Source organism: Ursus americanus, chromosome X (assembly GCF_024610735.1).
Source record: "Ursus americanus isolate L20-20 chromosome X, mUrsAme1.1.p, whole genome shotgun sequence".
In the NCBI taxonomy this organism is placed as follows: Eukaryota; Metazoa; Chordata; class Mammalia; order Carnivora; family Ursidae; genus Ursus; species Ursus americanus.
Window position 1 is genome coordinate 65626691 of NC_142164.1, and position 27853 is coordinate 65654543.

General features: G+C 37.4%; 1 protein-coding gene and 1 non-coding gene across 2 annotated transcripts in view; one reads left to right on the plus strand and one right to left on the minus strand.

Moving 5' to 3' along the window:
• TEX11 (testis expressed 11) overlaps nucleotides 1-27853 on the plus strand; it is a 270954-nt gene that overhangs the window by 128886 nt on the left and 114215 nt on the right. Inside the window, exons 13-15 of the mRNA XM_087859806.1 lie at nucleotides 11066-11217; nucleotides 14019-14104; nucleotides 19059-19196. Of these exons, the coding sequence (XP_087715932.1) occupies nucleotides 11066-11217; nucleotides 14019-14104; nucleotides 19059-19196 (376 nt within the window). The remainder of the gene's footprint in view (nucleotides 1-11065; nucleotides 11218-14018; nucleotides 14105-19058; nucleotides 19197-27853) is intronic.
• LOC123797226 (U6 spliceosomal RNA) lies at nucleotides 22816-22920 on the minus strand. Its single transcript, XR_006780904.1, has one exon. It is a non-coding gene; the product is annotated as a U6 spliceosomal RNA (small nuclear RNA).

Consider the following 27853-nt stretch of genomic DNA (forward strand, 5'->3'; position numbering starts at 1 on the left):
TTTTTGCCATTCTAACTGGCGTAAGATGGTATCTTAGTGTGGTTTTGATTTGAATTTCCCTGATGACTAATGATTTTGAACATTTTTTCATGTGTCTGTTAGCCATTTGTATGTCTTCATTAGAAAAGTGTCTGTTCATATCTTCTGCCCATTTTATGATTTGTTTATTTGTTTCACATGTATTGAGTTTGAGAAGTTCTTTGTAGATCTTGGATACCAGTCTTTTATCTGTAGTATCATTTGCAAATATATTCTCCCATTCCGTGGGCTGCCTCTTAGTTTTTCTGACTGTTTCCTTGGCTGTGCAGAAGCTTTTGATCTTGATGAAGTCCCACAAGTTCATTTTTTCTTTTGTTTCTCTTGCCTTTGGAGATGTGTCATGAAAAAGGTTGCTGTAGCCGATGTTGTAGAGGTTGCTACCTATACTCTTCTTTAGGATTTTGATGGATTCCTGTCTCACATCAAGGTCTTTCATCCATTTGGAGTTTATCTTTGTGTATGGTGTGAGAGAGTGGTCAAGTTTCATTCTTTTGCATGTAGCTGTCCAATTTTCCCAGCACCATTTATTGAAGAGACTGTCTTTTTTCCACCGGATGTTTTTTCCTGCTTTATCAAAGATTAGTTGCCCAAAGAGCCGAGGGTCCATTTCTGGGTTCTCTGTTCTGTTCCATTGGTCTATGTGTCTGTTTTTGTGCCAGTACCATGCTGTCTTTGTGATCACAGCTTTGTAGTATAGCTCGAAATCTGGCATTGTGATGCCCCCAGCTTTGTTTTTCCTTTTCAACAATTCCTTGGCGATTTGGGGCCTTTTCTGGTTCACACAAATTTAAGGGCTGTTTGTTCCAGTTCTTTGAAAAATGTCATTGGTATTTTGATCAGGATAGCATTGAAAGTGTAGATTGCTCTGGGTAGCATGGACGTTTTAACAGTGTTAATTCTTCCGATCCATGAGCATGGAATGTTTTTCCATCTTTTTGTGTCTTCTTCATTGTCTTTCAAGAGTGATTTATAGTTTCTAGAATATAGGTCCTTTACATCTCTGGTTAATTCCAAGGTAACGTATGATTTTTGGTGCTATTGTAAATGGGATGGATTCCTTAATTTCTCTTTCTTCAGTCTCATTTTTCATGTATAGAAATGCAACTGATTTCTGAGCATTGATTGTATCCCGCCACATTACTGAATTGCTCTATAACTTCTAATAGTTTGGGAGCGGATTCTTTTGGGTTTTCCATATAGAGTATCATGTCATCTGCGAAGAGAGACAGTTTGACTTCTTCTTTGCCGATTTGGATACCTTTTATCCCTTTTTGTTGTCTGATTGCTGTTGCAGGACTTCTAGTACTATGTTGAATAACAGTGGCGAGAGTGGGCATCCTTGTCGTGTTCCTGATCTTAAGGGAAAGGCTTCCGGCTTTTCCCCATTGAGAATGATATTCACTGTAGGCTTTTCATAGATGGTTTTTATGAAATTGAGGAATGTACCCTCTATCCCTACACTCTGAAAGGTTATAATCAGGAAAGGATGCTGTATTTTGTCAAATGCTTTTTCTGCATCTATTGAGAGAATCATATGATTTTTGGCTTTTTTCTTGTTGATAAAATCTATGACACTGATAGATTTGCGAATGTTGAACCACCCTTGCATCCCAGGGATGAATCCCACTTGGTCATGATGGATAATCCTTTTAATATACTGTTGGATTCTATTAGCAAGGATCTGGTTGAGAATTTTATCTTGATAAAATGAATTGGCAGGTGTTTACTCTTCTTCTTTGCCTGGAAGATATTATATAGAATCGGTGTTAATTCTTCTTTAAGTATTTGGTAGAATTATTCAGTGAAACTATTTTGGCCTGGAACTTTTTTTTCAGGAATTTAAATTTTTAAATTTTTTTCATGAGTTTTTAAGTTACAAATTTAATTTCCTTAATAGTTGTAGGGTTATTAAAATTATATATTTTATACTGGTGAATTGTGTTAGTTTTGTGCTTTTGCAGGTATTGGTCCATTTCATCAGACTTGTTAAATTTAGATGCGTGGAATTGCTCATAGTGTTCTCTTGTCCTTTTGATGTATGCAAGCTTTGTAATGATATCCCGTTTCATTCCTGATATTGGTAATTTGAGTCTGGTCTCTTTTTATTTCTCAGTCAGATGGTTGTCAATTTATAAATATATATTTTTCATTTTTAATTTGAGTATAGTTGACCACACACTGTTACATTAGTTTCAGGTGTACAGCATAGTGATTCAGTATCTTTATACCATTATGCTTTGTTCACCACAAATGTAGCTACGATCTGTCACCATACAACACTATCACAATATCATTGACTGTATTGATGCTATTCCTTTTATTCCTAGGACTTCATTCCATAACTGGAAGCCTGTATCTCCTACACCCCTTCACCCATTTTGCCCATTTACCCACCCCTTTCCCCTTGGCAGCCAACAGTTATCTGTATTTAGAGGTCTTACTCTGCTTTTTATTTGTTTATTTACTTTTTTTCTGTTTTTAGATTCTACATGTGAGTGGAATCATGTGGTATTTGTCTTTGTCTGAATTATTTCACTTGGTATAATACCCTCTAGGACCATCTATGTTGTCACAAATGGCAAGATCTCATTCCTTTTTTATGGCTGCTTAATATTCCATTGTAGCTACATATACCATATCTTCTTCATTCATATATTGGATGGACACTTAGGATGCTTCTATATCTTGGCTGTTGTGAAATATGCTACAGTAAACACTGCAAGGGTGCATATATCTTTTTGAATTAATGTTGTTTTTCCTTTGGATAAATATCCAGTAGTGAAATTATTGGATCATATGGTATTTCTATTTTTAGTTTTTTGAGGATCCTCCATACTGTTTTCCACAACAGTTACACCAGTTTACATTCCCACCAACAGTGCACCATGGTTTCTTTTTCTCCACTTACTCACTAACACTTGTTATCTTCTAATTTGAGCCATTCGACAGGTGTAGGCTGATACCTCATTGTGGTTTTGATTTGCATTTCCATGATGATAAGTGATGTTGATCATCTTTTCATGTATCTGTTGACCATCTATATGTCTTTTTGTTACATAGATTTTGAAGAACCAGCTTCAGATTTTTTATTGATTTTTTCTATTGTTTTTTAAAATTTTATTGATTTCTGCTCTTTTATAAAGATTTTATTTATTTTGGAGAGAGAGAGAGCACGCATACACGAGCAGGAGGAGAGTCAGAGGGGGAGGGAGAGGGAGAGAATCTCAAGCATACTCCGTGCTGAGCAGGGAGCCTGACATGGGGCTTGATCGCAGGACCCTGGGATCATGACCTGAGCCGAAGGCAGACACTTAACTGACTGAGCCACCCAGGCGCCCCTGGTCCTAGTGCCTTTTATCTTTACTTTTATTGATTTACTTTGTAGCCTTTCATTGTAAGAAATCTTAGCCATGATTATTACTAATAAAAAAGAAGATGCAAACCTGTACACACACATGGACACACACACACAGCTACAAAGCACAAGAAGCAAAACATAATAGAACTAAAAGAAGAAATAAGCAAGTCCACAATTAGAGTTGGAAACTTCAACATTCTCTTTCAGAAATTCATAGAAATAGAAAAAAAGCAGCTAAGGTACATATTATCAACTCTCGGGATCTGACATTTACAGTAGATTTCATCAAACAGCAGCAGAATACACAATCTTTCCAAGTGTCCACAGAATATATGTTAAAATAGACCATATTCTGGGCCAAAAAAAAAACAAAAACCTTAAGAAACTTGAAAGAAATAAAAACATAGTGTTTTTTCTGGTAACACAGATCAAATAGAAATCAATACCAGAAAGGTGATTGAGTTAAACTGAAAACAAATATCAAAATTTGTGGGATGCAGATATAGCAGCACTGAGAGGAAGTTGTTTTTTTTTTTTAAAGATTTTATTTATTTATTTGACAGAGAGAGAGAGACAGCCAGCAAGAGAGGGAACACAAAGAGGGGGAGTGGGAGAGGAGGAAGCAGGCTCCCATTGGAGGAGCCTGATGTGGGGCTCGATCCCAGAACCCCGGGATCACGCCCTGAGCCGAAGGCAGACGCTTAATGACTGAGCCACCCAGACACCCTGGAGGTTTTTTTTTTATCATTAAAGGCTTACATTAGAAAAGAAGAAAAGTCGGGGCATCAGGGTGGCTCAGTTGGTTGGGCATTTGCCTTCTGCTCAGGTCATGATCCCAGGGTCCTGGGATTGAGCCCCACCTCGGGCTCCCTGCACAACAGGGAGCCTGCTTTTCCCTCTCCCACTACCCCTGCTTGTGCACTCTCTCTATCAAATAAATAAAGAAAACCTTTTTTTTTAAATAGGCACTAGGACCAAAGTCTGAAGGAAGGACACCAGGAACAAGCTTCTAAGAGTTCCTTCCCATTAGAGTTGCAAAGGACATGCTTAATTCCTCTAGCAATGAGTATGACAACATGTGTGAACTGTTCTTTATCAGGGAGCTCATTAGAGACTAAGTCCCTAAGACTTTAAAAATGGGGATTCTCACGTAGGTACCCCTCCCTAGCACATACCAAGATTCCAGATACCATTTTGTTTGTGCAGTCTAGACACAGTGAGCCACCCTTATTATTAATGGAATGTTTTGTATCAGTGTAGGGGAACTGTTTACCAGCCAAGTGACCAGATGTCAGCCAAGGGTCAACTTTGCAAGCAGGCCTTTCTTTTTTTTTAAGCTTTTATTTAAATTCCAGTTAGTTAACATCCAGTTTAATATTAGTTTCAGGTGTACAATTTAGTGTTTCAACACTTCCATACAAGACCTGGTGCTCCGAGTACACTCCTTCATCCCCATCACCTATTTCAGCCATCCCGCCCACCTGCTCTCTGGTAACCATCAATTTGTTCTCTATAGTTAAGAGTCTGTTTCTTGGTTTGCCTCTCTCTCCCTTTTTTCCCTATGCTTGTTTGTTTTATTTCTTTTTTTTTTTTTAAAGATTTTTATTTATTCAACAGAGATAGAGACAGCCAGTGAGAGAGGGAACACAAGCAGGGGGAGTGGGAGAGGAAGAAGCAGGCTCATAGCGGAAGAGCCTGATGTGGGGCTCGATCCCACAATGCTGGGATCACGCCCTGAGCCGAAGGCAGACGCTTAACCGCTGTGCCACCCAGGCGCCCCTTGTTTGTTTTATTTCTTAAATTCCACATATGAGTGAAACCATATTGTATTTGTCTTTCTCTGACTAACTTATTCCACTTAGCATAATACTCTGTAGCTCCATCAGCATCATTGCAAATGGCAAGATTTCATTCTTTTTGGTGGCTGAGTAATATTCCGGTGTGTGTGTGTGTGTGTGTGTGTGTGTGTGTGTGTGTGTGTACTGCCTCTTCTTTATCCATTCATCACTTGATGGACACTTGGGCATCTTCCATAATTTGGCTATTGTGGATAATGCTGCTGTAAACATTGGGGTGCATGTACCCCTTTGAATTCATATTTTGTATTCTTCAGGTAAATACCTAGTAGTGCAATTGCTGGATTATAGGGTAGTTCTATTTTTTACAGAGTGGCTGCACCAGTTTGCTTTCCCACCAACAGTGCAAGAGGGTTCCCCTTTCTCCACATCCTCACCAACATCTGTTGTTTCTTGTGCACAAGAAGCCCTTTCTAAGTATAGGCAATCACAGCCTTGCTATGTGTACTCTTTTCTGCACCCTGTGTCATTTACTGATGTATGTATTCTTACCAAAACATAAAGTTATATAACTGATGTGTATACACTCTTAAGGCTATAATTTCTGTAAATTAGCATTTATAAATCCTTTTTAATATGTCTGTTACAAGATTCTATATATGTATTTATCTAAATTTTTATTCCATTACCTGAATTGCTATTTTCAGCCTCAAAAATCTTGTTTTGCAGTTCTTTTCTTTTATTCTAATATAATAAATTTTAGGTTTTTTTCCTTCATTGTATCTTTTTCCTCTAACAGTTATTTCCTCTTTCAATTATATATTGATAAACTACTCATTTTCCTTTACAGCTAATGGTTTAGTCACATAGTCTGAAAGACACAGAGAATGTAAAGGGCCATTGGCTTTCAGGAGGGGTTGCTGAGGGGCCTGTTCCTTTCCTTCAGACCCCTCAGGGTTGAGGGCTCCAGGGAAAAGGTAGAGAGGACATCATGCCTAAGTAACAGATTCCTGAGAGCTCACAGTAAGGTGAGGCCTGTGGATAGGGGATGGGTCTGCAGAGAGAAGGGAAAGTTGCTGAAGGTGTAGAACTGGTAGAGGCAACAGAGGGAGCCAGGGTCAGAACCTACTGATACTGAACTGTGAATGCCCTGAGTGGCCTGGTTGGGTGAGTGAAAGGGCTTAAAGAAATGTGGACGGCCTGAGACATCCTGTCTGCATCGCTCTCTGTAGATGGAGAATTTGTAGATGGTGGCATATTCCTGGCAGCAGTTCACATGACTTTATTAGATCCTAATTGTAGTACTTATTTTGACCACATCTTTAGCATTTGTACAGATCTCTTATGGGAGGAAGAGCAATCAATTAAAATGATTTATAGGTAACTTGAATTAATGAAAACACTTAATAGGGGAGTTAAATAATTTTCCTTTGAATCACATCTACGACCATTGTTACTGTGACCCTGAATATTATTTTCACAGGAAGTCAGTAAAATACAATGGGAAAAACTCTGGGGGTAAACAAACTTGGATTCAAATCCTGATTGCTGCTTTTGTGTCTATTTTATATGTTTTATGGCCTTTCTGAGCCTCAACTGCAAAATGAGTATGATGCAACACACTTTATGGGCGTTAACATAAAAATGTAATAAGAGTGTAAGGCGCATACTACTTAACATAGAACCTCTACCCAGTATTTGTAACCTTTCATTACTTTTCTTTTTTTTTTAAAGATTTTATTTATTTATTTGACTGAGAGAGAGAGAGAGAGCACAAGCAGGGGGAGGGGGAGAGGGAGAAGCAGGCTCCTGGCTGAGCAGGGAGCCTGATGAAGGGCTTGATCCCAGGACCCTGGGATCATGACCTGAGTCAAAGGCAGACGCTTAACTGACTGAGCCACCAAGGCGCCCCCCTTTAATTACTTTCATTACTAACTCTCCTTATGTTGGTATGAGAAGGTTTCCTGAGAGAGGAAATATTCTTTCTAAGAACAGTATCTTGTATCATGCCATTAAATATTCCACATCTGAAATGTTTGAAGAAAATTTGGGCTTTTCATGGGAACAAAGATTTTTATAGTTTTTAAGTTATTTTTCTCTGGAATGGGTGACAGGAATGGCCAAAGTTGAGAGCTATGTTTTCCTTTCATAAAGATTTCTGTATAAAAAAGAAGTCTATGTTAAATGATTTATATAGTTGTCTTCTATATTTGGGTAGGAATTTTTTTCTTTTTCCTCTTTCTTTTTAGGTGTGAAGGAGAGTACCAGGAGAAAAGGGATAGTAAAAGTTTAAAAATCAAGCAGAACTTGAGACAAAGGCTTCTGATTCAAGATGGGTTGGCAGAGTATCAAATTGGCAAAAACTAAAGTTTCATTATATTAGGTGATGCTGGTGGAATTGAAATTTTTATATGCACCTACTGATATTTCCAGGTTGACAGCTTTTCCAGCACCCACTCTTTTGAAGGACAAAGTGACAGGATCAAAATTTAAAGTTACTCATACTCAGCAGTTTTACTCCTTGGTATTTATAGGTGGTACTTCACACGTTTATAAGGGTATTTGCCGGAACATTGCTTGTAATAGTGAAACATTGAAAGCATCTTGAGTATCATCAATAGAGGAATAGATAAAAAGAGTAAGGTATTGCTATACAATAAAATACTATGTGGGAATTAAAAAGGATAAGGTAATCTATATGTAATGAACTCTAAGACATGGTGTTGAAAGAAAAAGAAGCAATGTATGCATAATATGTCACTTATATATTTTAAAAACTATGTTTCTGTAAGTACAGACATGCATATGAGTATACCAGGAAAGGACTGAAAAAAGATATTTACTAATCTTAGAAGTGTCTACCTCTGAGAAGGGGACTGGGACAGGATAGGGGTCCTTGGAAAGGTAAGCTTTATTTTTACTGTTTGCACTTTTTTATTTAAAAACTTGTTAAAAGTTTTTTTTTTTTTAAAGATTTTATTTATTTACTTGACAGAGAGAGAGAGCCAGAGAGAGGGAACACAAGCAGGGGGAATGGGAGAGGAAGAAGCAGGCTCCCAGCGGAGGAGCCTGATGTGGGGCTCGATCCCATAACGCCAGGATCATGCCCTGAGCCGAAAGCAGATGCTTAACAACTGAGCCACCCAGGCGCCTCTTGTTAAATTTTTTTTTAAATTCTGAGAAAATACACATAACATAAAATTCATCATCTTAACTTTTTAAGTGTCTGGTTCACTAGTGTTAAGTACATTTGCATTGTTTTGCAACCAATTTCCAGAGCCCTCTTTTCATTTTGCAAAACTGAATCTCTGTGCCCACTGAACAATAACTCCTGAGTCCCCCCTGTCCTCCAGTCCTTTGCATACACTAATCTACTTTCTGTCTCTATGAATGACTGGTATAGGTACCCCATATTAGTGAAATTGTACAGTATTTGTCTTTTTCTGACTGGTGTATATCACTTAGCATAATGTTCTCAGAGTTCAACCATTTTGTAGCTTGTATCAGAATTCCCTCCCTTTTAAAAGGTGGATAATATTCCATTGTATGTATATACTACATTTCATTTATTCATTCCTCCACTGATGGAGACTTGGGCTACTTCCACCTTTTGGCTATTGTGAATAATGCTATGAACATGGGTGTACAAATACTTCTTTGAGACCCCGCTTTCAGTTATTTGGGGTTTATACCCAGAAACAGAATTACTGGATCATATGGAAATCCTGTTTTTAATTTTTTAAAGAAATTGCTATATTGCTTTCCATAATGTCTGTATCATTTTACATTTCCCATCAATAGTACACAAGGTTTCAAATTTTTTCACATCCTTGCCAACACTTTTGTTTGTTTTGATAGTAGCTGTCCTGATGGGTGTAAGGTGGTATCTCATTGTGGTTTTGATTTGCATTTCCCTAATGATTTGTGATGTTGATTATCTTTTCATGTGATTATTACCATTTATATATCTTTTTTTGGAGAAATATCTATTCAAGTTTTTGCCAGTTTTTGAATCAGGTTGTTTGCTTTTTGTTGTTGAGTTTTAGGATCTCTTTATAATTCTGGATATTAACCGTGTATCAGATATGATTTGCAAATATTTTCTCCATATTATTCCATAAATAGACTATTTCACTGTTGTATCCTTTAATACACAAAAGGTTTTAATTTTAATGTAGTCCAGTTTAGCTATTTTTGTTTCTGTTACCTCTGATTTTGGTATCATATCCAAGAAATTATTACCAAATCCAATGTTATGAAGATTTTCCCCTATGTTTCTTTTTTTTTGTTTTTAAGATTTTATTTATTCAGGGGCGCCTGGTGGCTCAGTTGGTTAAGTGTCTGCCTTCGGCTCAGGTCAGGATCCCAGGGTCCTGGGATTGAGTCCCCACGTTGGGCTCCCTGCTCAGCGGGGATCCTGCTTCTCCCTCTCCCTTCTGCCTGCTTGTGCTCTCTCTCCCTCTCTCTGACAAATGAATAAATAAAATCTTTATTTAAGAAATAAGATTTGTCAGAGAGAGGGAGAGAGAGCACAAACAGGCAGAGGGAGGGAGAGAAGCAGGCAGAGGGAGAAGCAGGCTCCCCACTGAGCAAGGATCCCAATGCGGGACTCAATCCCAGGACCCTGGGATCATGACCTCAGTTGAAGGCAGACGCTTAACTGACTGAGCCACCCAGGCATCCCTCCTCTATGTTTTCTTCTAAAAGCTTTAAACTTTAGTTCTTCTGTTTAGGTCAGTTTGATCCATTTTCAGTTCATTTTTGTATATGGCATAATATAAACGTCCAATTTCATTCTTTTGCATATGGATATCCATTTGTCCCCACACCATTTGTTGAATAGACTGTTCTTACCCCCACTGAATGGTCTTGACACCCTTGTTGAAAATATTTGATTATATATGTGACATTTTATTTCCGAACTCTATTTTATTCCATTGGTGTATCTATCTGTCTTTATGCAAGTACCACACTGTTTTGATTACCTTAGCAGTAAATTTTGAAACCAGGAATTGCTAGTTTTTCATCTTTGTTTAGAGTCCCTTGTGATTCCATATGAATTTTAAGGAAGAATTTTCCATTTCTGCAAAAAAATGTCATTGGGATTTTCATAGGGTTTACATTTAATCTATAGATTGCTTTGGTAGTATTGGCATCTTAACAATATTAAGTCTTCCAATCCATGAACTATTTGAATTTTTAAATAATCAGAATATACTGGTGTACTATTTGTGTAATCAAGCATAAATAAAATTTTTAAAAGGAGTTGTTGGCAGAGGGAACTGGTAAATTTCTTTTTTCTCTTTCAGTTTTGTTGAGATATAATTGACATTCAGCACTGTATAAGTTTAAGGTGTCTATCATAATGGCTTAAGGTGGTCAAGAGGTACAGACCTCCAGTTCAAAGATAAATAAATATTGGGGATGTAATATACAACATGACTGTAGTTAACTCTACTGTATGGTATATTTGAAAGTTACTAAGAGAGTAGATCCTAAACGTTCTCATCACAAGGGACTAGTAAATTTCTAATGTCAGTTTCTGTGTCTTTACTGGATCTCATGTTCTAATTTTTATAAATTGGCATCAGTTCTAGAGGCAAAAACATAAATTAGATATTAGGAGAGAGATGATTATCTGATTATAGGTGTTCATGATAAGAAAATGTTTGTGGCTTAATAAATTAAACAGAAATTGAATTAAATAGTTTATTGTTAACAAATAGTCTTATTTAGAGATTTGATGATATTACCTAAGCTCAGATACAGTTTTATCTTGCATGTTTTGAGCATTCTCAAATAAACTTTAGTCCCATTGATCAAAAACCAGTTATTCTATTCATGCCATTTAAAATTGTGTCTCATTGAACAGAGAGGCTGTTGGGTTTTATTTCATGAAGATTATCTGTGAACGTTTTAAGTCATCAGAAAATATTGGAAAAGCTCTACTGCTCCACATTGACATGCTTTTACAAAGAAAGGAAGAACTGCTTGCCAAGGAGAAGATTGAAGAAATAATTTTAGGTCAGTAGGATTTCTGCAGGTTTTATCTTTTTTTTACTTTTATTTTTTTAAGATTTTATTTATTTGTCAGAGAGGGAGAGAGAGCACACTAGCAGGGGGAGCAGCAGGCAGAGGGGGAAGCTGGCTCCCCGCTGAGCAAGGAACCCAATGTGGGACTCGATCCCAGGACCCTGGGATCATGACCTGAGCCGAAGGCAGATACTTAACTGACTGAACCACCCAGGCATCTGTTCTGCACGTTTTAGAAAGGTGTTAATATGCGTGTAATTCTTAGATATCAGAATAGTGGCAAAATTCTTAGGTCAGTGGATTCCTTTTCCTCACTTCCTTTTTTCCTCCCTAATAACCATTAGCGGTAACACCTCACTGATCCCGATTCCACAAGTTAGAATGAGAAACAGCAAAAATAGCAAAACATCAGCAAAAACAGACAAACCTCCGAGCTTAAATCTCTAGTGTAGTGAAAAATTGTGAGGTTAGAGGCCTAAGTTCATGGTTTCGGTGTGATCTCAAATAAGCTGTGTGCCTTCTGGCAAGTTAATAACATCCCTGGATCTTGTTTTTTTCTAACTATAAAACAGAGGTTGTGTAATATATTGCTAGTTTTTAACTTCCTTTTTAACCCCAGCATCCTTTTTGTCATGCAATCTTATGTGAACCCAGTCCCAAATAGAATAGACTAGAGTTTCTCTGTTAAAGCAGAGATGTAGAACCAAATTTCAGCATTCCCCTAACCCCCTACCTCTGTAGAACTCTATACCCTGAAGAACACAGATAGTATGATCCCTTTCTTGGAAAATTCTCACCCCAATACATCCTTGCAATTCTACACATATACAGAGATATAACAGGAGTGGTAGTCACTAAATGTTAATACTGGGATTTATTCTGAGTGATGGCATTTTAGGTGACTTGTTGAATTCTTTCATTTTTTAAAAAGATTTTATGTATTTATTTTTCGAGAGAGAGAGACAGAGGAAGAGAGAGAGAGAGAGGAGGAACAGAGGGAGAGAGACAAGTAGACTCCATGCTGAGCATGAGCGTGATATGGGGCTCGATCTCATGACCTCGAGACTTTGACCTGAGGCAAAATCAAGAGTCAGATGTTCAACTGACTGAGCCACTCAGGGCCCCTGCTTTCTTTATATTCTACCATACTTCTTGAATTTTTACAAATATATATCATGTTTTTATAAAAACAGTCATTGATTTTTTTAAAAGGAAATCTTTTGAGTAGATAATCTCTAAGAGCCTTTTAACTCTAGATTGTATGAGCCATATTTTATTGATAATATGCTCCCTATAGACCCTGACTAAGAATCCAGTTATTTGTAGACCCAATTTTGATAAGTTTGATATCTGGTTTTTCCACCCCTTAACATTTTAGTGGTAGCATATTACAAAGAGAGAAAAAGGGTTTACAGGGAAATACATAGATAATCTGACCACAAGGGAGGAGAAAACTCTACAAATTTTATAAAACAGTTTCAAATATTTTTAAAAATATAACAATCTGTGCTATATAATAGTTCTCAAAGTCATCACTGTGATATAATAGTACAACAAAATACAATAGTTGTTAGTGTTATTGACCTTGAATGGGCCAGCAAAGATTAAATTGTGCTTCAGAAAAATAGAAAGGACATTTAGAAAAACATAATTTAGGGGTGCCTGGGTGGCTTAGTTGGTTAAGTGTCTGACTGTTGATTTTGGCTCAAATCAAGGTCTCAGGGTGAGATCAAGCCCCCACGTCAGGTTCCATGTTCACTGGGGAGTCTGCTTCTCTCTCTCTGTCCCTCTCCCTCAGCCCCTCCCCCTGCTCATGCTCTACTGCTCTCTCTCAATCAAATAAATAAAAAAAAGAAAAACCTAATTTATAAAACATAATTTTTAGAAAAATTAAGAACTTTAATGAAATAATTTAGACTTTTCAAAATAAAAAATGTTTTATTTTTAATGAATGTTAACTGTCATCTAACTAGAAAATGTGTTTATCCAGAATGACTAGTTTTCCTAGTATTATAGTTAACCAGTTTTATTGTGATATTGAATTATAAACTTTACTCTCAAAGTCATGTAATATTTTAAGTAGGTACATTAAATAGCATTTTACTCTCATGTGAGTAACTTTATCTAAGCTATGGAACAAATTATGTCTGCTGACTGGTCTGGAAGGTCAGAGACTCATAGTGTTCTTATCAAGACTTCTGTGGAAATCAGTAGTGCCAAGAAGAGAAGGGGGTATAGAATTCTATTACAGTTTAAACTTTACCTTAATGTGTGCTAATGTGTTTGAACCCTGTAAATGTCTAGACCAGAAACAATCAGACATGAGTTACAATTTAAAGTAATAAAGTTTATGTGTAAACATGGCCTTAAAGTATTTTACAAAGGCTTTAAGGTATAATTGGCCTTTCTTGTGAACTTGATCTGATCTTGTTAGTACATAATAATATAAACACTTCTTATTAACGATTTTTAGCATTGCTGTCTGTTCATTCAAAATAACATTAAAGCACCAGATGATGATCAAATTTGGAATGTGGAAAATACGTTAAAAAGAGACTAAGCTGGAAAACTACCAGAAATTGATAGGCGAATTACTGTGATTCTAGCAAACTCTGATTGTATTATATAATCAGTTTTGCTAGTAAACTTAAAATTGATGATGAAAACCTGTCCGAATGTGATTGTGTTTATAGCCATTACGTAAAGATTATAGGTTCTGAATATAGTTAGTGCTCTTATTTAATGTAATAGATCTTGATTTTTGTTTTTAGAGCTTTGGTTTTTATTTTCAGGTCAGCAAACAGGAAGACAATTGACAACTGAATTAGTGAGCTGTTTACACAACATTTTGTGGAAAAAAGCTGCCAGAAGTTTTGAGGTTTGGGAAGAATCTATTTTCATTCTTTATATTCTTTCTCTACCCTAACAAATAAGTGTGGTCACTATAAAAATCATAGAGCATCAAATATTTTAATAATCTCTCTGTTTAGGTACTATCTATGTATTAAGTATTCATAATGTAGAATGTTAATGGGCATTGAATAAGAATTCATTTAAAACTACTAAGCTTGGTTCATCCCCATTGGAAGCTCACAGTTGTAGGGAAATGACATGTCTGATATTAAGATATAGGAAAGCAATTTATTTTAACATGACAAAGAAGAAAGTCAGAGCTTCATTCCCTTTAAAACACTATGATTCGGAGCACAGAGGATTTGTAGGGCAGTGAAAATACTTTGTATTTCGATATGTGATGATGGATACTTGTCATCATACATTTGTGTAAGCCCGTAGAATATACTATACCAAGAGTGAACTCTAATGTAAACTATGGACTTTGGGTGATTATAATGTGTCCATGTAAGTTCATCAATTGTAATAAATGTACCACTTTGGTACATTTGGTAGAGGATGTTGATAAAGTTTGAGACCTGTGTGTGGCAGGAAGTATATAGCCAGTCTCTGTACATTCCCCTCAGTTTTGCTGTGAACCTAAAACAGCGCTTAAAAAAAAGTTGTGCAATTTAAAAATGCCAAAAAGTGGTAATTTTTTTTCTTTACAAAACAGTCCAGGTTTACTGTGGAAAAAAAATTGAAACTTCAGATAAGTTTTTTTTGTTTGTTTGTTTTTTGTTTTTTGTTTTTTTTTTTTTAAGAGAGAGTAAAGAATAAGGGCACCTGGCTAGCTCATTTGTTAGAGCATGTGACTCTTGATCTCAGGATCACGAGTTCAAGCCCCATGTTGGGTGTAGAGCTTATCTAAAAAAAAAAAAAAAGAAAGAAAAGAAGAAAGTAAAAAATAGTCGAGAGCACAGGCAATAATTTCTCAGACATCGGCTGTGGCAACACTTTTCTAGACATGTCTCTTGAGGCAAGGGAAACAAAAGCAAAAATAAACTATTGGGACTGCATCAAAATAAAAAAAATTCTGCACAGCAAAGGAAGTAATCAACAAAGCTAAAAGGCATCCAATTGAATGGGAGAAGATATTTGCAAATGATAGATCCGATAAAGGGTTAGTATCCAAAATATATGAAGAACTGATACAACTCAACAACACCTGCCCCCAAAATAATCCAATTAAAAAATGAGCAGAAGACATGAACAGACATTTCTTCAAAGACATCCAGATGGCCAACAGACACATGAAAAGAGGCTCAGCATCACTCATCACCAGGGAAATGCAAATCAAAACTACAATGAGATACCACCTCACACCTGTCAGAATGGCTAAAATCAAAAAGACAAGAAACAACAGGTGTTGGTGAGGATGCGGAGAAAAAGGAATCCTCTTTCACTGTTGGTGGGAATGCAAACAAGTGCAGCTACTCCAGGAAACAGTATAGAAATTCCTCAAAAAAGTTAACAATAGAATTGTCCTATGATCCAGTAATCACGCTACTAGGTATCTCCTCCAAAAATACGAAAGCACTAACTCAAAGGGATACACGTGCCTTTATGTTTATAGCAGCATTATTTACAACAGCCCAGTTATGGAAGTAGCCCAAGTGTCCATTGATAGATGAATGGATAAAGAAGATGTGGTATATATATACATGGAATATTAGATATAAAATGGAATATTAGAATATTATACATAATGGAATAGATTATTAGACATAAAAATGAATGAAATCTTGCCATTTGCAATGACATGCATGGAGCTAGAGAGTATTATGCTAAGTGAAATCAGAGAAAGACAAATACCATATAGTTTCACTCATATGTGGAATTTAAGAAACAAAACAAATGAGCAAAGGAAAAAAAAAAGAAAGACAAACCAAGAAACAAATTCTTAACTATAGAGAACAAACTGATGATTACCAAAAGGTAGGTGTATAGGGGGAATGGGTGAAATAGGTGATTGGAATTTAGGAGTGCAGTTCTCTTGATGAGCACGGGGTGATGTATGGAATTGTTGAAGCACTGCATTGTACACCTGAAACTAATAGAACACTGTATGCTAACTATACTGGAATTAAAATAAAAACTTAATTTAAAAAATGGGATGTACCATTAAAAAAAGTTGTGATGGATTTCTACTTCTAACCAAAATGTAGTAGAGATCATATTTATGTGCTTGCCTGAATAATTGCTTGCCCCACTGATGACCTCCCTCCAAAAAAAAAAGAAAAAAACAAGACAAAATAAATGAAAAAGTGGTTTTTGAGACACTGGATATCAGGCAATGGAGAGTAATGTTTGGGTGGTAGGAAATAAACAAGGTGAGTACTTCACTTGTGCAGCTTGCTCCCTCGAGTTTCCAGGCTGTAGCACAAGAAGAGGAACTGAATTGGATCCTAGTAGTCTTCCTAACTTAAGGAGATGGAGCAAAGAGTCTAGGGAGACCAAAGCAGCTAGAGTTCATAAGACAGAGTATCAGGGAGGAGAGCACACAGCTCAGAAAGAGACCTCCGGCAGTCAGAGAGTCCTCCTCCCTTGTTTAGCCAAATACTAATTAGGACAATATGGGATGAAAGTACCTGGAGCCAGGGGGGAATAACCATCTAAAAATATTAGTGGGAACAGGCACCTGGCACTCACAAAGATCTGGGAATAGAGCCTGTTCATACTAGCCAGACAGAAAAACCTCTAATTCATGGGGCGTTGGGTAGAAAACTCAGACGGATCTTGTCTAAGTAGTGGGGAATAATTAGTTCTGCACCGAACATTGTTCCAGACCTACCAAAAATATCAAAAGTATGACCTGAAAGGATGAAATTGATCCAAATAAGCCTAATTGCTTCCCAGAGTAGAGGTGAAGAATATTTATCAGAATACCGAACTATCCAGCACCCAACAAATGTTTAGCTAGACTAACCAAGAAAAAGTGGGGAAAAAAAAGATAGTGGACTCAAACAAATAGAATTAGAAATGAAAGGAGAGACATTACAGCTGATACCACAGAAATACAAAGGATTATAAGAAACTATAGTGAACAATTATGTGACAACAAATTGGATAATTTAGAAGAAATGCATAAATTTCTAGAAACATACAACCTACCTAGACTGAATCATGAACATAGAAAATGTGAACAGATGAATGAGTAAGGAGATTGAATCATTAATCAGAAGTCTCCCAGTAAGTAAGCCCAGGACTAAATCGTTTTACGGGTAAATTCTACCAAACATTTGAAGAAGAATTAATGCTAATTATTCTCAAACTCAAACTTCAAAATTCAGTTATACAACCTAGTATAGCTATAGTCAGCTATAGTCACCATGTCATACATTAGATCCTCAGACCTTTTTCATTTTTTAACTGAAAGTTTGTACCCTTTTACCAACCTCTCCCAATTTCCCCTACCCTCCAGCCCCTCCCAACCACTATTCTAATCTCTGTTTCTAGAGTTTAACTGGTTTTTTTTTTCAGATTCCACATGTAAGTGATAACATGAAATATTTGTCTTTCTCTGGCTTATTTCACCTAGCATACCTTATCACAAATGGCAGGATGCCCCCTCTTTTTTATGGCCAAATAATATTCCATTGTGTACATATACCATATTTTCTTTTTCCACTCATCAGTAAATGGACACTTAGGTTGTTTCCATACGTTGGCTATTGTGAATATTGCTGCAGTGAACATGGGAGTAGAGATATCTCTTTCAAATAATGACATGGGATTGCTGGATCATATGGTAGTTCTAATTTTTTAATTTCTTGAGAAACTTCCATACTGTTTTCCACGGTAACCCTACCATTTTACATTCCCACCAGCAGTGTACAACTTCCCTTTTCTCCACATCTTCACTAGCATTTGTTATCCCTTGTCTGTTTGAGGATAGCAACTGTAATAGTTATGAGATGATATCTCATTGTGGTTTTGATTTGCATTTTCCAGATGATTAGTAATGTTGAGCACCTTTTCTTCTACCTTTTGACCATTTGTGTGTCTTCTTTTTTTTTTAAGATTTATTTATGTATTTGAGAGAGAGAGAGAGCATGAGCAGGGGGAGGGACAGAGGGAGAGAGGAGAGAGAGAATCCTCAAACAGACTCCCAGCTGAGCGTGGAGCCTGACTTGGGCCTTGATCTCACAACCCTGAGCTCATGACCTTCAGCCAAAATCAAGAGTCGAATGCTTGGGGCGCCTGGGTGGCTCAGTTGGTTTAAGCATCTGCCTTCAGCTCATCGTGATCCCCGGGTCCTGAGATCGAGCACCATATCAGGGGCGGGGGTGTCCCCGCTCAGCAGGGAGCCTGCTTCTCCCTCTCCTTTTCCCCCTGCTTGTGCTCGCTCTCTTTCTGTCAAATAAATAAATAAAGTCTTAAAAAAATAATTGAATGCTTAACTGACTGAGTCATCCAGGCGCCCCTGTATGTCTTCTTCAGAAAAATGTCTATTCAGGTCCTTTGCCCATTTTTAAATTGGGTTTTTTTCTTTTTTCTTTTTTCTTTTTCTTTTTCCTTTTTCTTTTTCTTTTTCTTTCTTTCTTTCTTTCTTTCTTTCTTTCTTTCTTTCTTTCTTTTTTTCTATTGAGTTGTAGGAGTTCCTTGTATATTTTGGATGTTAACCCTCTATTGAATATGTGGTTTGCAGATATTTTCTCCCATCCCATAGGTTGCCTTTTAATTTTGTTGATGGTTTCTGTGAAATTTCTAATGTGGGGAAAGAAGAGAGAATATTGATTGCCACTTAATCTGTAACTTTTACTGATCTAGACAGATCATAAAATGCACTTAGAACTCACCTAGAGAGGGTATTGTGTTTTGGTTGCCTAAAAAAGAAAATAATACAATTTTTTGTTTTTTTCTAGAAGTGACTTAGAAAAATTAAGGTCAAATGTAGAGATATCGCTGTAATTTTGTTATTTCTTTTCAACCTTTAGGTACAAAATTATGCTGATGCCCTAAACTGGTACTATTATTCTCTGAGATTTTATGCAACTGATCAAACAGATCTGGACTTCGCCAAGCTGCGGAGGAACATGGCTTCCTGTTACCTACATTTGAAACAATTTGATAAGGTCCTTTGATTTATCTATTTTTCAAAGGCAGGAAGTGTTATGTGCAGTTGCAGAGAGAGAGATACAGTTTGGTGTGTCTTCTTGGCTACTAGGTTAAGATGTCTGAGAGTTCCTTCATACAAGATAAACTCAAATTGATATTTTCCTGATTTGTACACTGTAAACATGGCTGATTGGTTCTTCCCAGAAAGAGAGAAATTGAAAAATCATTAATTCCGTTACTTACTGGGTTTTTGGGGCACCCTTTTCTGAAAAGTAATATATCATTGGAACTTGTGAACAAAGTTGTCTGCTACTAACCATCTGCAATATTGTCCTTTGAAGCAGACTAAATTATGAGGTACACTTTTATTGGTCAAACATTCAGTGTGGGAAAATACTCAGATAAATTGGCTGTTCTTTTATGTACTGGGTTACCTGTTGCCTGTCCAGCTATTTTAGAAAATGTTTAGCAACTGATTGTTTTTCAGAACAAAATTCTAGGAGGTGAGTGAGATAAAAACTTATTTAAGGATCAAGCCATTCATACTTCCCAGAGCAATTGGGACATTTCTTTTTTTGGGTATCATATAGTATGCACTTAAGTGGGGAAAGGTATTGGCTTGTGGAAGGACAAGTGTGGACCCAGATAAAATATGAAGGCTTTTGTTGCTTTTCAGGTTTTAATGACAAGTTTAGGGGAAAGTACGTGATTACTGGTTGTAATTCCAGACATTTCCTTTGAGTTTTTGTTTACTTTGAGGGGTGGTTTATTTGACTAAATACTTCAGATTTTCTTTCAAAAGAATATTTACCATTTAGTTTGTATATTAAAAATGTATAGTTCTAGAAGAGAAGTTGAAATGTTACTTTTAGTTCATGATATTTCAGCACAGCCTAGCATTTAAGCGTTTCAGAAAGGTAGTTAACACTACTGTTTACTTAAAGACCTGAAAAAAAAGATTATCGCACAGGTTTTGTTACCTCATTCATTATATTTCTGCGTAAGATGCCATTAACTATTTCAGAAAGATAGTTGTTTACTTAAAGACATAAAGAAGGTGATCAGAAAGTTACTGTAACTTTCATGATTTATGTTGGCCTGGTAGTTTGGGAGGGACCTGGACTTGGAGTGAGACATGCCATTTCGATGAATGCATTTTCAGGCAAAGGAAGGGTATCTGTTCTGCAATCTGTTCAGCTAATGCAGATAGAGTACAGCACAAGACACCGTGATAGTCTCTGAGGTTACAGACATGAACAAGACGTAGTTGCCTCTGACTCAACCAAGCAGCTAGCCTCAGGGTATCCTAATGGGCGGATATTTAAAGATTTTATATATTTGAGAGCGAGCACGCATGCATGAGCGGGGGTGGGTGAAGGGCAGAGGGAAAGGGAGAAGTGGACTCCCCATTGAGCAGGGAGCCCAACGTGAGGCTCCATCCCAGGACCCTGAGATCATGACCTGAGCCAAAGCCAGATGCTTAACCGACTGAGCCACCCAGGCATCCCTAGAATCGGAGGCTGTTTTTAAGAGTGGAGGTCAGGCATAGGGGACCCAGGCTGGGATGCAGTTACTGGAATTGGAGTAGATACAGTCTTTCAGGACTTGAAGCAGTGCTGCTTTTTTTTTTCTTAAGTAGTGTCTACACCTGATGTGGGGCTTGAACTCATGACACTGAGATCCAGAGTCACATGCTCCACCGATTGAGCCAGCTAGGCACCCTGAAACAGTGCTTCTTAAGTCTCCTCTAATTAATGTCAAATTTGATCTTAGAGCCTAATATAGGACTAAGCCTATAATTTGGAGGAGGAAAAGAAGAGGAGAGCAGGAAACTGGGCATGTCCTAATAGTGTATACTCAGTGTGTGATTATATCATTTAAGGCCAGATTGGTGGTGAAGCCAAAAGTTATTCTCAGTATGTTCATTGTTAATTACTGTTAGTGTATTTTTCTCTTTCATTCTTCCTGTCTTGAACTTAGCAGGCACTGATTTGGTACCCTCCATATATAAGGAATACTCTTCTATGCACTCAGACAGATAGAAAGATGAAAAGAAATTACACAATCCATTATATTTTACTGTTTTACTATTCCCCCCTTCCCTTGTTAATTTTCATTGCTTTTTTCCCCACTCCTTCCCTTGAGCTATTTGAACATTGTTCAGAAAAATTTATGAAACCATGTTTACTGAATCTGCTAAAATTGCAGGGTTTTTCAGCTAGGTACTCAATAAAACTGACTCTTATTAACTTTCTGTCATATTCCTCACAGTGGTGATTCCAAAATTTTTTGTCCTTAAGCCACCATGCCTTACTCTTCCCTTTAGCAAAAAACTGTATCTTGTAATTTTCTGAACTTGTAGCCACTCACATAAACTTCATCAACTTCTCCTTGCTTTACTCTTCCTTTCTTCTTATCTCGTAAAAAGAACTTTCTCTGGGGACCTTCTCTACAAATCTCAACTTTAGCTCTTTAATATTTCTCTCTCAACTGTTTCTTTCCCCATCACTACAATTATTTTGACATCTTTATTCAAAAACCCTCCTTCAGTCTTGTCATACTACTCAAATTACAGTTCTTTGTCCTTCCTTTCACCAAACTTTTTAACCTAAAATTACTGCTGATATTTTTCAGTGTCCCTTTATTTAAAAAATATGTATTGACTATCTACTATATGTTAAGTACTGTCTTAGGCATTGGAGTGTAGTAATGAACAAAATAGACAAAAACACCTATACCCAGGCAGTTTATCATTCTACTAGGAGAGACAGAAAATAAAAAGGTGAATATTACAGAGGTCAGCAAAATTTCTGTGAAGAACCACTTAGTAAATATTTTAGGTTTTCTACACCATACAGTCTCTGTTGCAACTATTCGACTCAGCTGTTGTACCATGAAAACAGCCATAGACCATGTATAAACAAATTGGCATGGCTGTGTTCCAATACAACTTTATTATTTAGGAACACTGAAATTTGAATTTCATATAATTTTCATTTATCATAAAATGTTGTTGTTCTTTTGATTTTTTTCAACCTTTCAAAAATGTTAAACCCTTCTTATTAGCTTGTGGACTACACAAAAATAGATGGTGACCTAGTAGTGATCCAAAGGCCATAGTTTGCTGACCTTGTTATATTAGTGATAAGTGCTAAGGAGAAAACTAAGCAGGAAAGGGTGGCATTAAATGTTTTAGAAGAGGAATAAAGGGTTGAAATTTTAGATGGGATGGCCAAGGAAGCCCTCAGTGAGAAGGTGGTTTTTGAGTAGAGACCTGAGGAAATGAGCAATCTGGCTATGTGGATATCTGGGAGAAAAAAAAAAACCAAAACCAAAAACTGCAACATTCCAAATAGCAGGAATAGCAAGTGCAAAGGTTGTGGGGATAGGAGCATACCTGGGGTATTTGAGTAATAGCAAAGGGATGGGTGTGGCTGCAGCACAGGTAATATTAAGGTAGTAGGAACTGTGATCAGGGAAATAGTGGGGAAACAGATCATGTAAGAAAGACATTGTACTTCATTGTAAAGATTTATCATTAATGCTACGTGAGATGGGGAGCCATGGGGGTTTGGGGCAGAGGAATGACATGATCTGACTTGCATTTTATTTAATTTTTTTAATTAAAAAAAATTTTAAAACATGGAACGCTTCACAAATTTGCATGTCATCCTTTTGCAGGGGCCATGCTTATCTTCTCTATTGTTCCAGTTTTAGTATGTGTACTGCCAAACTGAGCACGATCTGACCTGCATTTTAATAAGATCACTCTTGGGGTGCCTGGGTAGCTCAATCGGTTAAGCGTCTGCCTTTGGCTCTGGTCGTGATCTCAGGGTCCCAGGATCGAGCCCCACATCAGGTTCCCTGCTCAGCAGAGAGTCTGCTTCTCCCTCTCTGACCCTCCTCCCTGCTTGTTCTCTGTCTCTCCCTCTCCCTCAAAAAAAAAAAAAAAATAAGATCACTCTTATCACTCTATTGACTAGGCTAGGGCAGTACAAGGGTGGAAGCAAGGAGACCATTTAGGAGGCCATTGAGGCAAGAGATGAGGTGGCATGGACCAGGGTGGAAGAATTGTGGATGGGGAGCAGATTCTAAATAGATTATAAAATAAAAGATAAAATAAAGATGACGGAATACCCCGATGTATCAGATGTAGGATAGAAGAGAAAAAATAGACAAGGCTATCTAAGGTTTTTGGCCTCACCACCTACTCCCCTCTTGATGATTTTTGCGTCTTTGAGTCTATAAACTGGTCTTTATTATTTAAAAAAAATTTTTTTATTATATTGTGTTAGTCACCATACAGTACATCCCTGGTTTTTGATGTAAAGTTCGATGATTCATTAGTTGCGTATAACACCCAGTGCACCATGCAATACGTGCCCTCCCCACCACCCATTACCAGCCTATCCCATTCCCCCACCCCCCCTCCCCTCTGAAGCCCTCAGTTTGTTTCTCAGAGTCCATAGTCTCTCAGGCTTCATTCCCCCTTCTGATTACCCCCCCTTTCTTTAACCCTTTCCTCTCCTACCGATCTTCCTAGTTCTTATGTTCCATAGATTAGAGAAACCATATGATAATTGTCTTTCTCTGCTTGACTTATTTCACTTAGCATTATCTCCTCCAGTGCCGTCCACGTTGCAGCAAATGTTGAGAAATCGTTCTTTTTGATAGCTGAGTAATATTCCATTGTATATATGGATCACAGCTTCTTAATCCAGTCATCTGTTGAAGGGCATCTCGGCTCCTTCCACGATTTAGCTATTGTGGACAAAGCTGCTATGAACATTGGGGTGCACATGGCCGTTCTCTTCACTACGTCTGTATCTTTGGGGTAAATACCCAGTAGTGCAATGGCTGGATCATAGGGTAGCTCAATTTTTAACTTTTTTTTTTGTAAAGATTTTATTTATTTATTTGACAGAGAGATAGCCAGCGAAAGAGGGAACACAAGCAGGGGGAGTGGGAGAGGAAGAAGCAGGCTCCCAGCAGAGGAGCCTGATGCGGGGCTCGATCCCAGAACACTGGGATCACGCCCTGAGCTGAAGGCAGACGCCCAACGACTGCGCTACCCAGACGCTCCTCAATTTTTAACTTTTTAAGGGACCTCCACACTGTTTTCCAGAGTGGCTGTACCAACTTGCATTTCCCACCAACAATGTAGGAGGGATCCCCTTTCTCCACATCCTCTCCAGCAAATGTTGTTTCTTGCCTTGTCAATTTTTGCCATTCTAACTGGCGTAAGATGGTATCTTAGTGTGGTTTTGATTTGAATTTCCCTGATGACTAATGATTTTGAACATTTTTTCATGTGTCTGTTAGCCATTTGTATGTCTTCATTAGAAAAGTGTCTGTTCATATCTTCTGCCCATTTTATGATTTGTTTATTTGTTTCACATGTATTGAGTTTGAGAAGTTCTTTGTAGATCTTGGATACCAGTCTTTTATCTGTAGTATCATTTGCAAATATATTCTCCCATTCCGTGGGCTGCCTCGTAGTTTTTTTGACTGTTTCCTTGGCTGTCTTTTTTCCACTGGATGTTTTTTCCTGCTTTATCAAAGATTAGTTGCCCAAAGAGCCGAGGGTCCATTTCTGGGTTCTCTATTCTGTTCCATTGGTCTATGTGTCTGTTTTTGTGCTAGTACCATGCTGTCTTTGTGATCACAGCTTTGTAGTATAGCTCGAAATCTGGCATTGTGATGCCCCCAGCTTTGTTTTTCCTTTTCAACAATTCCTTGGCGATTTGGGGCCTTTTCTGGTTCACACAAATTTAAGGGCTGTTTGTTCCAGTTCTTTGAAAAATGTCATTGGTATTTTGATCGGGATAGCATTGAAAGTGTAGATTGCTCTGGGTAGCATGGACATTTTAACTATGTTAATTCTTCCGATCCATGAGCATGGAATATTTTTCCATCTTTTTGTGTCTTCTTCACTGTCTTTCAAGAGTGATTTATAGTTTCTAGAATATAGGTCCTTTACGTCTCTGGTTAAGTTAATTCCAAGGTAACATATGGTTTTTGGTGCTATTGTAAATGGGATGGATTCCTTAATTTCTCTTTCTTCAGTCTCATTTTTCATGTATAGAAATGCAACTGATTTCTGAGCATTGATTTTGTATCCCGCCACATTACTGAATTGCTCTATAACTTCTAATAGTTTGGAAGTGGATTCTTTTGGGTTTTCCATCATGTCATCTGCGAAGAGAGACAGTTTGACTTCTTCTTTGCTGATTTGGATACCTTTTATCCCTTTTTGTTGTCTGATTGTTGTTGCAAGGAATTCTAGTACTATGTTGAATAATAGTGGCGAGAGTGGGCATCCTTGTCGTGTTCCTGATCTTAAGGGAAAGGCTTCTGGCTTTTCCCCATTGAGAATGATATTCGCTGTAGGCTTTTCATAGATGGTTTTTATGAAATTGAGGAATGTACCCTCTATCCCTACACTCTGAAGGGTTATAATCAGGAAAGGATGCTGTATTTTGTCAAATGCTTTTTCTGCATCTATTGAGAGAATCATATGATTTTTGGCTTTTTTCTTGTTGATAAAATCTAAGACACTGATCGATTTGCGAATGTTGAACCACCCTTGCATCCCAGGGAAGAATCCCGCTTGGTCATGATGGATAATCCTTTTAATGTACTGTTGGATTCTATTAGCCAGGATCTTGTTGAGGATTTTGGCATCCATATTCATTAGGGAAATCGGTCTATAATTCTCCTTTTTGATGGGGTCTTTACCTGGTTTGGGGATCAAGGTAATATTGGCCTCATAGAATGAGTTTGGTAGCTTTCCTTCTGTTTCTATTTTTTGAAATAGCTTTAGGAGAATAGGTATTATTTCTTCTTTGAATGTTTGGTAGAATTCCCCAGGAAAACCATCTGGGCCTGGAGTTTTATTGTTTGGAAGGTTGTTTATCACTGTTTCATTCTCTTCATAATTTATTGGCCTGTTTAGAAAATCAATTTCTTCCTCTTTCAGTCTTGGTAGTTTATAGGTTTCCAGGAAGTCCTCTATCTCTTCCAGGTTGCTTAATTTATTGGCATAAAGCTGTTGATAAAAGTTTCTAATAATCCTTCCAATTTCATTGGTGTTGGTTGTGACCTCTCCTTTTTCATTCATAATTTTATTAATTTGGGTCCTTTCTCTATTCTTTTGTATAAGTCTTGCCAGTGGTCTGTCAATTTTATTAATTCTCTCAAAGAACCAGCTTCTAGTTCTGTTGATCTGCTCTACTGTACTCCTGGTTTCTAATTCATTGATTTCTGCTCTAATCTTGATCAACTGCTTCCTCGTGCATAGATTAGGCCTGTCCCTCTGTTGCTGTTCCAGCTTCTTGAGGTGAGAATATAAAAACTGCATTTTAGATTTTTCTATTCTTTTGAGTGAGGCTTGGATGGCTATGTATTTCCCTCTTAGGACTGCCTTTGCAGTATCCCATAGGTTTTGGACCATTGTGTTTTCATTCTCGTTGGTCTCCATAAGTTGTTTAAATTGAATTTTGATTTCCTGGTTTATCGAATCATTCCTGAGCAGGATGGTTCTTAGTCTCCAAGTGTTTGAGTTTCTTCCAAATTTTTCCTGGTGGTTGAGTTCCAATTTCAAAGCGTTGTGATCTGAGAATATGCAGGGAATAATTTCAGTCTTTTGGTATCGGTTGAGACCTGTTTTGTGACCCAGAGTATGGTCTATTCTTGAGAATGTTCCATGGGCATTAGAATAGAATGAGTATTCTTTGGTTCTGGGGTGTAGTGTTCTATATATATCTATGAGGTCCAACTCATCGAATATGACATTCAAAGCCCTTGTTTCTTTGTCAGTTTTCTGCATGGGTGCTCTGTCTATTTCTGATAGTGGAGTGTTGAGGTCTCCTACTATTAACGTATTTTTATCTATATATCTCTTTATTCTGGTTAAGAGTTGGCTTGTGTATCTTGCTGCTCCCCTGTTGGGGGCATATATATTTATAATTGTCATATCCACTTGTTGGATACATCCTTTAAGAATAATATAGTGCCCCTCTGTGTCTCTAACTATAGTCTTTAGTTTAAAATCCAATCTCTCTGATATGAGAATTGCTACCCCAGCTTTCTTTTGAGGTCCATTGGCGTGAAAGATGGTATTCCATCCCTTTACTTTCAGTCTGAATGTATCTTTAGGCTCAAAATGAGTCTCTTATAGACAGCAAATGGATGGGTCATGTCTTTTTATCCAATCTGCAACCCTGTGGCGTTTATGGGAACATTTAGGCCATTTAATTGAGACTGATTATTGAGAGATATGATTTTAATGGTGCCATGTTGCCAGTAATGTCTTTGTTTCTAGAGATTGTGACTTTCTGTTCTGTATCACTCTTGGGGCCTTTTTACTTTTATAGAACCCCCCTTAATGTCTCCTGTAGGGCTGGTTTCGTGGTTACGAAATTGGTCAATGACTGGCGATTCTGGAAGGTCTTTATTTCTCCATCAATTCTGAATGACAGCCTTGCTGGATAAAGGATCCTTGGCTGCATGTTTTTCTCTGAAAGAGCTTTAAAAATGCCCCCCCCCAACCCTTTCTCTCATTCCAGGTCTGTGTAGACAGGTCTGACATAATTCTGATACCTTTGCCTTAGTACATGAGAAATTTCTTTGCCCTGGCCGCTTTCAATACTGTATCTTTGGATCTAATATTTGT